Source organism: Lissotriton helveticus, chromosome 1_1 (genome assembly GCF_964261635.1).
Source record: "Lissotriton helveticus chromosome 1_1, aLisHel1.1, whole genome shotgun sequence".
In the NCBI taxonomy this organism is placed as follows: Eukaryota; Metazoa; Chordata; class Amphibia; order Caudata; family Salamandridae; genus Lissotriton; species Lissotriton helveticus.
In genome coordinates, this window is record NC_136057.1 from 1429398415 (window position 1) to 1429410775 (window position 12361).

At 44.2% G+C, this 12361-nt stretch overlaps 1 protein-coding gene across 1 annotated transcript in view; it reads right to left on the reverse strand.

Moving 5' to 3' along the window:
* LOC144764166 (A.superbus venom factor 1-like) overlaps nt 1–12361 on the reverse strand; it is a 1132054-nt gene that overhangs the window by 700391 nt on the left and 419302 nt on the right. The window contains exons 16-17 of the mRNA XM_078650288.1: nt 7764–7955; nt 4930–5041 (exon numbers count right to left, since the gene is read on the reverse strand). Coding sequence (XP_078506414.1) covers nt 4930–5041; nt 7764–7955 — 304 coding nt within the window. The remainder of the gene's footprint in view (nt 1–4929; nt 5042–7763; nt 7956–12361) is intronic.

Sequence of the window (12361 nt, forward strand, 5' to 3'; positions counted from 1 at the left end):
AGCCCCCATAGTTTAAATGATTTTCTGCGGATTTCAGGAGCGGATGTTTCCCACTTTTTTGTATCCAATATGCTCATGTTTGAAGGCAGATGCCTACTGATTTTGAGTCTAGAGGGAGAGGAATTGTTCTTCTGCGTTGATGCTTCAAAACCAAGTAATCCTAATTTCAAGATTCATCCCCTCCCCTATTTAACCATATTGTGTGACTTTGGTCAAATTTCTTTTTATAAATATCCCCTTATCTGCTAACAGTTGTCCTTCGAGAGACGTATAGTCTGTGTATACTTTAAAATACCGCACCTTTACTGTTACCAACAGAAACATGCATATGCTGCCCTTAAATATTAACACAGGTCTTAAAACAGGGCAAGCACAGAGGCAGCTCTCCCAGAGCCTAGATCGAGGGCTGTGGAGCTCTCTGAGCCAAAATCTCAGCTTGGAATTAACCTCCATCAGTATCAGGGCAGGTGTGGAAAAAAAATGGATCCGGTACTTGTCACTTGTTTTCCGCTAGTATCTACTTTCCTTTCTCCCATACTCTCTGCTTTCCTTTCCCGTATGCTCCATTTGCTTTAATTTGTCCGTGGTCTCTGTTTTCTGTTCTTGGAGTTCTAGACTCATAGGTGAGCAAAGATCATGCGGGTGCGCCATGACACAGGTCTGTCTCACGATATGCAGTCTTTTTGGACCAGGAGGGGCACCCAATGTGCTATCCTTATAGTGGTGGGAGACTACAGCCTTTGCCAAGTGTTAAGCAGCACAAGCGCAGTGGTGGCAGCATACTGTGTAGTGATCAGTAGTAGTGAACAGGTCATTTTTACCGTGTCACTGGAGTGAGGCCAACTGTTTAAAGTTACACTGCTGTGTGCTTGACTCACCCTTGGCCTACTTCAGGTAGATGTGCAGTGCTGTGCAGGAGCAGTGACTCTAGATGTGTGTGTGCCTGGGAAGGGTACAGAACGGGGATTTTTATATGCTGCTGCCTGGCTGTCATTATTGTTTTAACTGTGACTTTGAAATATCTGCACCTTCATGCACAAACCAAAGGGGCATTGGTTGACTAAACTGGTTTGATATTTGTATGCTGCTGCCTGCTGTACTTGTTATTGTTTAGAAAGTCATTGTGAAATATTTGCGCCTTTATTCACAAACCTAAAGTCCATAGTCTGATTAAACTGGTTAGATTTGATTTTGTATGCTATTGTGCTGGGAGGCATCCATTACAACGGGGGCATTGCATTGCAATACCTTTACATCGCGGTCATTACAACGCAAGTCGTTACAACTGGATGGCGCTCTAACCTAAGGAATAGTATGATTTACAATTCCAACACCTTCCCTACTGTACTTAGACTGGAGTTGGAATAGTAAATCATACTATTCCTAAGTCTAGCGCCCTCCAGCGTAAGTCGTTGTAGCGACTTGCGTTGTAATGAACACGATATAAAATACCGCTTTGTAAATGTATGCGTCATACATTCTGTTGTGCTTGTTATTGTTTGACCAGTCACATTTAAATATTTGCACCTTCATAAACAAACCAAAGGGGGAACTGTTTGACCAACCTGGCTTCATTTCTGCATACTGCTAGATTTGTTTTTATCACGCACTTTGAAAGTGTTTTCACCTTGATGCAAGAAGAAAGGGGGATTGCTTTACAAAACATGCTTGAGTTTTGTATATTGCTGGATTACTGATTCTACTATTATGCACTTTGAAAGTGTTTGCACTTTTTCCTTTGCTTCACCAGCTACAGTTAGTATGGAATCTGTCATTAGGTACTTGCTAATATGGTTTGTTTTTTATCCTACATGATGCGTTATTGATGGTGTTGTTTTCACTTGTCTATAATATGTGCACCTAAAATTGTGTAATTAGATTTGTTTACAATACAGAAATGATAAATACAGACACACATCTGCATCAATGTTCTGAAGCATCCAAGCAGTTTTCATCTTTAGCCTTGTGTGCCTGCCTGTTTATGCCCTGCTTACTAAAATAGCCCTGATGGTAGATATTGAAATTACATCCTCAGTTCATTTTAAATACTATAGAGTGGTTAATATCATACAAAATCCCTGACAGACGCAAGTGTGTGGCATGCAGATAATTCACACCAGTTTTATTTCTATTGGAGATGGCAGGATACTGGGTTATATCTTGTGTACTGCTCATGTATATTGTCAGTCGAGTCTGTTAAATTATAGATGTGGGTTTGTCTTTCAGAGTTTCATGTTATTTTCCATCAATGTCGAATCCAGACCCTATGTAGTTGTTCTTCAGCGATAGGCAGTTTCTCAAACAATAGGACCACTCCTTGGCCTTGCTCTGATTCCTGTCTCAGTTAAATAATCTGCTCTTGACAATAATGTCGCAAATGGTGTAGCTTATATGTTAAGAGTGTTTCTTACTTTCTTATTCGAACTTTGAGTACGCAAATATTGAGGCATTTCATTAAATGTCGGAGGTTTCAATTCAAAATATACCAGATTTTTTGGTGGTGGGGGATGGGGGGGCTCCCTCCAGGTTTCGTTACACCACTGCCTCTCCACTCTACGACACTCCATGCCACTAGCTTTTAGCCATGCTGAACAGCAGTCACTATAGTATACAACATCACAAAACATCACAAAACACATCGCCAAAGCCTAGATAATGTTTGTTTCTTCATGTTCCTAATATATGATACAGCTGCACTTGAGCCATTCTGAGCCTCTCTGAGTGAGTGTTTCTATATTTAGCAACTTTGTGTAGTTGGATGAATGTTACACCAGATCAGAATTCCAGCATTCAACGCTCAACTCCCACAGGGCATTTGGCAACGACGGGAGCCGAAGAGTCAGATATATGTAATTGTATGTGTTTGTGCCTTTCGATATTTTGTGCCTTAATATTCTTTTCTTGATGTACTTGTATGACAAGATTCTGGGGGTTGATATTTAGTAGTACAATTGGTGAGCGGATACAGAGGAGGGCAATTTTCTCAGGCATGCTAATCAGACTAATGGCATACAGGCTCCAGTGTGTTTTTCTCTCTTTTATTTTGCTTGATGTCTAATGAGGAATGGTTAAAAAGCTAAGCATTCACATAAATTGACTTTGTTCTTATATTAAAACATTGATCTTTTCAATAGAATGTGACAAATCGCACACTAAGCAATGCGTAGATTTTGCTTGGGTGAACCTGGCATGGCATAACGATAATGATTCCAATTATAATTGTGTGAATTGTTTCAATAAACAGATGCTTAAATAAATACTATATTATGACTACTAGAAGCTCCATAGCATGGCTAATAATAGGTTTACCCTAAGGAGCTCTGTCCCTCAATTATGTAGCAGTTGTACATTTAGATTGAAAGTTAATTTAAATCAGGGTTTACGGAGTTGCAGAGAATTGATTATGGAGGAGTATTCAGGGGAAAAGCACTTTTGCAGCAGAATGTTCTAAAAAATTATTTCATGGGGTAGATTTGTTCTTTTGCACAAATTTCAAACTACAACCTTCTTTTGAGCTGACATTTTCCCCCTGTATTTTTCTCTATGTTTGGAAACTATTGAAGTTGAAAGATTGTGAAGTTACAAAAACACTTTGCAAACTTGTAGAGCAAAAACCATCCTAATTACGTCTCTTGTGGTTGAAAAGTAGGCCTGGGCAGAGTTTGCAGAGTTGCCCTAAAGTGACCAAAAACTGTGCTACACAAACGGCGGAGTGCGTTTGGTCATGCCGTGCGTGTTGAATTTCAATGTTGGGTGTTTGTCCTGCACTGTAAAATCAGCTTGAACGGTTTCAGGCAGAGCGCAAGAGGGCCCTGCTTCTTTTTATGCAGCTGAAGTAGATTTTCTCCCAGAGCAGCAGCTTTCTCAATTCAAATGGAAGATTTCTCAATGTGAGCGTCCGCGACCATCCGCGACCACCCCGTGTTGAGAAATCTGACCGCTCGCGTTGAGAAATGTTGATTTTCCTTGCTCGTGCTCACCAATTTGACATTGGCGAGCAAGTTAAAAACTCTGTTACACAAAGTGGACTTTTTCGGCACTCTGTGCGCTCAGCGGGGTGCGGAAAACTCAGCAAACGGAGTTCACCACCCAGACCTATTAAAAAGTGACTGATGAAGACACTTTACCAGTGAGGCATTTTTATTCTAGAAATATGATCTGCAAAACGAAAAATATAAACATTGGAGACCCAAAATCTTAAATCCAAAATTGTTATTTGTTTTAAGCAACCAATGCTCATATTCTATCATATTTTGATCATTTTGATTTTTCAAACATCTTTTTATTGAAACAAATATATTTTTTCTAGACTCTGGGCCATTTATGTTGGCATAGGAACACTTATTGCTTACGATAAATTAGAAACAAATGTTGTCGGGATTGCTCTAAATAGACTTGGTATTTAAATCCACAAAGCCCTAAATGTGTTTGATCAGGCATTTATACTCTCATAAAAATGAGAGAAGATGAGGCACAGGTGGAATTTGAATAGATCCAAGGGAAGGAGCCAGGTGATTTGGTAGGCTGGGGTGGATGCTATGGCCTACACGCCTCTTGTACTCCTATCCACCATTATTTCATGGCCTTGCAAGAAGGATAATACAATATACTACAAATCCCATTGGTTGCTAAAAAGTTAACAGAAGACATTTTTTTAAAACTAATCTTGCAGCCAGATTTGATATCGACAGGCAGAAAAGTAGGCTGATCTGCTGTTTCTTCCAAGGGAAAATGTTGTATACAGTATGAGACAAATTGAAATAAATATACATTTTGAAAAATTGGCAGCCTTGTCTATGACCTTTGGCTATGGATGGAAGTGACTTGTCCCATACAGAGCCCACTATAACTGGCACAACAGTGAGCTCCTACTTACAGGTGATGTATTGGTGATTAGTCCATGACTTCTGGATAACAGAGCTGTCTTACCCATTCACCCCCGGAGCTTCCACCAGCTGCTCTACTTTCCAGAACCAGCTCTCTGGAAACTCGGTCCTGGAGGTGATAGCTTCATCCGTTAAGTATCCTTCTTCAAAGTTGCCTAGAAGAATAAAATAAAGGTGGTCTAGAAAAGGCTGAACAGCAAACATCAGATTCATTCTCTTTTCCATTGTGTTTAAGGATGTTTAGCTTTCTTTAGGGTCCGAATTTAAGCACTTGCCAGATGAAGTAAATCTTTCGTCTTTCAAAAATTGGTGGAAAGAATATGATTTTCCACTGAAAGGTGATGTGTTTGAAAATCTATATATCATATATTTGCTTTATAGCGGTGGCCTAGTCTTTAAGAGCCTCACTTACTTATTTTTGGTGTAAGGCAGTGCTGCAAGCCTTCCTGCTGTGCTGCCCTATGTATAAAAAAAGGATGGGAATTCTCCATATCTATGAAACATGGCTCATTCCTGTCATCTTTCACAGCACTGGTGCACAAATGGCTGCCATGCGCCAAGACAGACTTTCACAATGGTTCAAGGGTGTCTGCATTGAAACCAGGTTGTTTTTGTGGAGGAAGGGAAACCTTTCTTCACAAAATCAACACTTACGCCTCTCAATGGGGAGGTGGAGGCCTCTAACACATTCCCAGGGGTTGTATTTTGGAACAACGAGTTCCTTTACAATGCCTACCTGAACAATGCGGTCTCTACTATGACTGCGTCTTAACCACGACTAGTATTACCACTCATTCCTTTACCACAATTTTTCATGGTAAATGCATGCATGGTAAACAACTATCCATAGCTGAGTTTACTACCCCCCTCCTACTCCCCCTGCGCCCAAAATACACCAGCCAACCTCCTTAAAAGTGCCTGAACCCGCACCCCCAAAAAACGAATTTGTACCCCTCCCACCTCCTAAAAAACTACCACAAACCTCCCCCACCCACCTTAAAAACCAATCTGAACCTCTTCCACCCCCTAGAAAATACCCCTTACCCCCTGCCATTCCCAAAAAATTACCCCGAAACCTCTCACCCCCTAAAAACTAACCCAAATCTCCCTCACCCTAAAAACTAACCCAACCCCGACCCCCTAAAACAATCCTGAACCCCTCCCGCTCCCTAGACATTAACCCAAACCCAGCACCCCTAAATACTAACTCAAATCCCTCCTACCCTCTAAAAACTAACACAAACCCTCCCACCCTCTAAAAACTACCCCTTAAAACTACCCCAGACCCTCACCACCTAAATACTAACCCGAACCCCCATCACCTAAAAACTAACTAGAACCCCGCACCCCCTAAAAATTAACCCGAACCACCCCACCCCTAAACTCTAGCCTGAACCCCTCCCAACCCCTAACTAACACAAACCGCCACCCCAAAAACTATCACAAACACCCCCTCCACCCCTGAACCCCTTTTACCTGTTCCTATCTGACGTGCCTCTGAACTCCGCCCTGCCCAAACACTAGACTGACTTAGCCTTAACCACGCACATGCATGGTTAAGGCTAAGTCGTTGTTCAGGCAAGTCGTTGTTGACTCCGGAACTTGTTTTCCAGAGTCGTTGTTGAGGATGTTCCCTACTCCCAGGTTTACAGCATGTTGTAAATGTGAAAGTGCGTCAAATGCCATAGGTGTTACCTGGGAATACCTACAGTAACGCCCATGGCATGCCTCCCTATCACAGTGTGAGGCACTGCAGTGACTTGTGCTGCGTTGCCTCAGACAATATCTATAAGGTCATTAGGAGGCACGCAGGGTGGCTTTACGCGGCCTCGTAGATCTGGGTAATCCAAATGAGCGTCACAAATTCCACAAAAAGTGAAGTTCCGGCAGTGCACTGGACTTTTAAAGAAGAGTTCTAATCCAGGTTGTTCCAGTAGGCCAGATTGTTTTATTGTGAGAAAATCTCTCTGTTCATCCGATCCCTTTGAAAATGGGAGGTCAAGGAAGCCAATAAATTCTTAGTGTTACAAGAATATTTGACATTTTCATGTAAAACAAGCTTTGAATGCCACAAAGTTGTATTATTATGATGGATATTATTATATAATACATAGGACTCTGTAATCCCTGTTTAAATGCATGTCTCTCATTTCTTTATATTCGGCGACTAGTGATGCACTGAGTTGCTGATTATAACAAAAAGACCACAATTTGACCACTGTAAGTTATTACAGCCGAGTTCTGATGTCACAATGCCTGCTGCCAGCAGCCGAGTGAAAAGGCAGGTCAGGTTATGGAGCAGAAATGAGGCTACTATTTAAAGCAATGAAAACCGAACATTGCTTTTCTTTCTTCTGCTCTATTTTAATGGCTTACAATATCAACCAGAGAGAATATGTTTATTTTTTGCACTCCTTAGATAGAGAAAATCTAGAATCTTTCTTGCTAGCATGTTTCAATACATTCCAAGCTACTGCATTTTTTTAAAACTGGCGTGTATTGAATTGTTTCTAAGATCTCTTTGTAACAAATATCTAACAAGCATTTTTTTTATTCTTCATGTTTGCAAGCATGCTCTCTGTTTTATATAAAAGAGCTACACACTAAGGTTTTAAGTGGTTTGTGGGAAAGGTGATGTGTGACTATGTATTATATGTGATAAAGTACCCTCTGGCATACATGATAAGGGTATTCCAAGACACCCGAGAGCTCCATAACCTTAAAAGGAACTCAGCCTTTGCCCTCGTTCTCTATATGTTTATGGAACTCCTTAGTGACTTGCAATATCCTTATAATGTATGGCAGTGGGTAGTTTATCCCGTATATTATGTATTTTTACTCTCAGTGATGATGGTGACACAGATAAATGAAACTTACTTCTTGCCAGATTACCGCAATATGTCTCCTCGGTCCGCATTTTAGTGCTAAACTCGCAGCAGTCCATGAATGCCTTCACACACTCCGAGGTCTCCCTGATAAATTTAACTCGCTTTCCACAGCTGTGGCCCATAATATTTTCTTTCATGCCATCTTCACAGCACTTTCTCTCAGTGCCCTTGTACTTTGCAGCTGAAATGGTAAAACAAGGCCTTTCAAATCATGCCTCCCTCTATTGTACTGAAATACTACAATTGATATCTCAAAATTGAGGTGGAAAAAAACACGAGATCCACCTCAACTACTCATGTCTCTACCAGGATTTGATCCTTTCAAAATGTTATAATTTGACTTACCAGAAAGACCACCATACTGTATCAGGAGGAGGTAGTAGCATTTTAGAAAGTTTTTTTTTTTACCAAAAAAACAATAATATAGTAGCCTTCTTCCATGACTGGCACTAAACATTTAAAAATAGCGTGGCCCTAGTCATAATATTTAAATTTTTTACGTTATTTCTGAGCACATCCAAATGGAGTTATAATGGGAAGGTATATGAAGGAAGGTGAGTTATAAATTGGTGCAGTTGAGCATCCACAGCTAGTCATAATACCACAATAAAAGGTCTAGTCAAGTCTCAGTAAATTAATCCTTGCTCAACCTTTGGAGGCTTGGCAGACAAGCAGTAAGGCTTAACTTAGGAGCCAGGTGTGTAAAGCATTTAATATTGAAAAACAATAAATAAGTAAAATACACATCACAATCATAATAAAACAATAATTTATAAAAGTAGTGAATATTGCTATATTTAAAATGACACCAAATGACAAAAAACAAATGTAGAGAACCAGAGATAGGAATAAAAAAAAATAGTAATAAAAAATGTGTGCTTTCTAGTGCCAAAAAGTGTAAAGCACCAGCTGCGCCTATCTGGTCGCACTGAACCAGAACAAAGTCATAGTTCTGGCCATGCGCAATGGAGTGCAGGTCCGATATGATGAGCGGTTGGGCCTGATCAAGTTTTTACCCTCTAAGGGGCCGATTATGATGGCGGACGGACCTGAGTCCGTCCGCCACCATAGAGTAGGAGGGACCGTCCGCAGGGGCAGCGGCAGTCCCTCCATGCAGATTAGGATGTGACCGCCAGGGTGGAGGTCACATCCACTATTTTTTACATTGCGGCGGGTGCAGCTTCAAGCTGCACCCGCCGCAATGTTAAAAATGCATGCACAGGGGAGGAGCCAAGATGGCGGAGGAGACAGACGTGTAGTCTCCCGGCTCCGCGAGCCTTTGTCTCCCGCAGATAAATTCTGCTATCCATCCTGTTACTGAGTGGCTGCGGGGGAACGGCGAACGTGAGCGAAGGCTGTTGCCGTTTTTCCGAGGGCCCTGCCAGCCTCCCAACTGGAGATATCGCCGAGCTGCTTCGGCGGCCGCTCCTGGACATTGAGCTGAAACCCGGACTGACCCGCTAAGATGGCGCCTGCTGAAGCTCCGTGACCCGATCTAGCCGGGGCAATGCTGACGACCTGCCTTGTAACACACAGATGCCTATAGCCATTGGCCCCTCTCACAGGGCTTTCCTTTGGCCGCCTGGACTTTGCCCCACCGCTCTGCTGTGGAGGATGCTCAGGTGAGACACGCCGCGCATTCCCCGCATTGGTCTGTGGCCAGCTGACGGTGCCTGCCTTTGACTCGTCCTCGCCCTGGGCCGGTCGAGGGTGTCTCATCCTGTTGTGCCTCCGTTACCGGCTGCCCTGAACTACACCGGTGACCTGAGACCCTGTTTCGTTTTGCGGACCTTGCCGACTTAACCCCGTGCTTTCCCGGCAGAGGGACGGAAATGGATGGCGCTGTTGTACCGAGGGAAGGCTATGCTATGACCCATAAATATGTCATCCGGGAAGCTTCTGATCGGTGTGCTGGGGGGCGAGCCGCACATTACGCTGTGGATGAAGTGGAACCATCGCCCGAGCCGACCCGCGGCTCTGTTATGTTAGCGCTTGCCGACCTGGGGGCTGCGTGGTGTGAAAGCTCCTGTTTGCTGGGCAGGATGCTTGACGATGTGATACTCTCAGTGGCGCTTATACCACCGTCTTCTTCCCCACGCAGTACTGATCTGCCTTCATTGGGCTCCAACTGTGCTACGATGTTACCGCCCGAACACATGGGGGATGTTTCTTTTGGCGACGCTACACTGTTTCCCTTCTTGCTGGATATCAAGACTTCAACCGGGGCAGTGCAACCATGGTTTACAGAGCCGTCTGTGCAGCGACTGTCTTTCCTGCAGATTTGTTACCCGCAGGCTCCGTTACTTTTGTATCTTACTCTGGCATGCCTATCTGCCCTGAGTTTGATACTCCCTGGAGACAGTGAGACTGAATGCGCTTGGCGGAATCCGTTTTGCCCTTTGATAACTCGATTCTGCCGAGGGCGGCCATCTTGCTCCTTTGTTCTATCTGTGGTGGGCTCTGCCCGGGAGCCATGGCTGGGCGGGCATTTACGATCGGGCCAGGGCTAGGAGTCTCTATGTTCTGAACTATGTTGGACTGTCTGGTGGAGTCTCGGACTTTGGCGCTTCCTCCGCACGTGCTACAGTAATATCCCTTCCCATCTTGTTTTGTAATTCGATTTTATAGTGATTATTCACGTATGGGGTGGAAGAGTACACTGATGGCTGGGGAGTTCCGGGGACATTGGACTTGGCCCTCCTCCGGTAATAATAGATCTATCCTTGCTGGGGACTGGGGTTGAAATGTTGTACGTACTGGCTGCATGTATCATATGTATGGTGTAGATTGTTTCCCCCGTCTGTCTTTATTATTGCTAGGGGTAGATCTGCTTTACAATCATGGCGTCCTTTGAGATATTGTGACCTTTGTCAATGGCACAGTCGGCACCATATACTGGCTACCCTGATAAATCGCGGGCTATCGGCTCCGCCGCATTCTCCTTGGTTCCTGTCTCCTGATCATGGAAGTTTAATGTGACGTGGGGGCTGTTTGTTTAGGGTAGCGTCCATCTTGCTCTCCTTTGTCTGCGTCCTCATTGAGGCGGCCATTTTGTCCCTTTGTTCCGACTGGGGCGGGCTTCTGCTGGGCGTCATGGTGTAGTGGTCGCTCGCGACCTGATTAGCGCTGGAAATCTCCGGGGGTTCACCTTTGTTATACTAGCTGGTACGACTTTGAACTCTGCCGCCTCTCTGGCGTATGTAATGGTTGTAGCTCCCCACAATTGTTCTGCTAATGATGTCTATCCTGGTATATTCTCACATGGGGTGGGACTGTGCGTATCCTGCTATTGCCCGTATGGACGGGGTGATCATTCCGGTGCTGGCTTGGGGACCCGGATGTATCTGATTCAATTCTCCTTTTGGTAGTGTACTTCTCGATATTATTGTTTCATTCGGTAAAGGGGGCTATACATGGCTGTGGGACCGGGAGTCTTGTTAGTGTTAGGGCTCCTCCCCCGTTTCCGTTTCCTTTCCTTTCTCTTTTGGGAGTGGTAGAATAGCTTGTTCTTTTCTTCCTCCCGATACTTCAAGTGTGAACATCTTCTTTTCTTATCTTTTCTTCTTTCTCTTCTCTTCTGATTCTATATTTCGGGTTCTTTACTGGGCGACAGGCACTTTGCCGGGGGGGGGGTAGGCCGTAGCCTCCGGATTGTTGCAGGGTGGGGGGGGGTAGATATAGTTTTCCTCTTTTAGTTTCTATGGGCCTTATTTCTCTAATTTCTGCGCTTTCTTGCTTTGGTTTCTGTTCTGGGTCTGCAATAGGGGTTAGTAGGGAGTGGGCAGCGCTGAGGGTGGTGCGTAAAAGTGAACTGCAGCTACTGTTGTTTTGTATGGTACTGCCATATTGACGAAATGTTCTTCCCAATGTTGTTCTTATTGATGCCGCCTGCTTATGTTATGAAGCTAATGTCCGGACTCAGTTCTTCTTGACTCTATTCTTTACTGATTTATATTTCAATCGAAACTTTAGAAATTTAACCTTCAATGCTCCTTCTCCTTGGCGGCATACCTCCATTCGATGTAACTGTTACTAATTGTTGCTATCTTGCCTGATGCCGCTGTAGAACCGCATTGCTCGCACCTGTGCTTAAAAGTCCTGTGGCCGGCCTGATGGTTGTAGGCCCGTATTTGTTCTCTTTTCGTGCACAATAAAGGTTTTCAAAAAAAAAAAAAAAGAAATGCATGCACAGCATTTGCGTGCACAAAGCAGCAGGCACCGCGCAGTGCCTGCCGCTTTGTCCACGCAAATGCAGGGGGGTACCATAGGTACCCCCCATGTGCACCCCCACCCCCCTTCACCCAGGGGGCCCGCAACGGGCCCCCGCAGTAAAGGTCCGTATTCTTTTCCACGGCGGAAAAGCCGCCGTGGAAAAGCATACTAGCTACTCCATCATAATATGGCAGGCGGTGTCTGACAGACACCGCCAGCCATGTTAATGCTTTTCTGCCGCAGTCGGAAGGCGACCGCGGCAGAAAAGCGGCGGACAGATTCAAAGACCCACCAGCCATCCTAATTTGGCGGTGGGTCTTTCAATCATCCGCGGCGGATTTCCTGCATCCTCTGGGCCGGCGGTGGCTTCCGCTG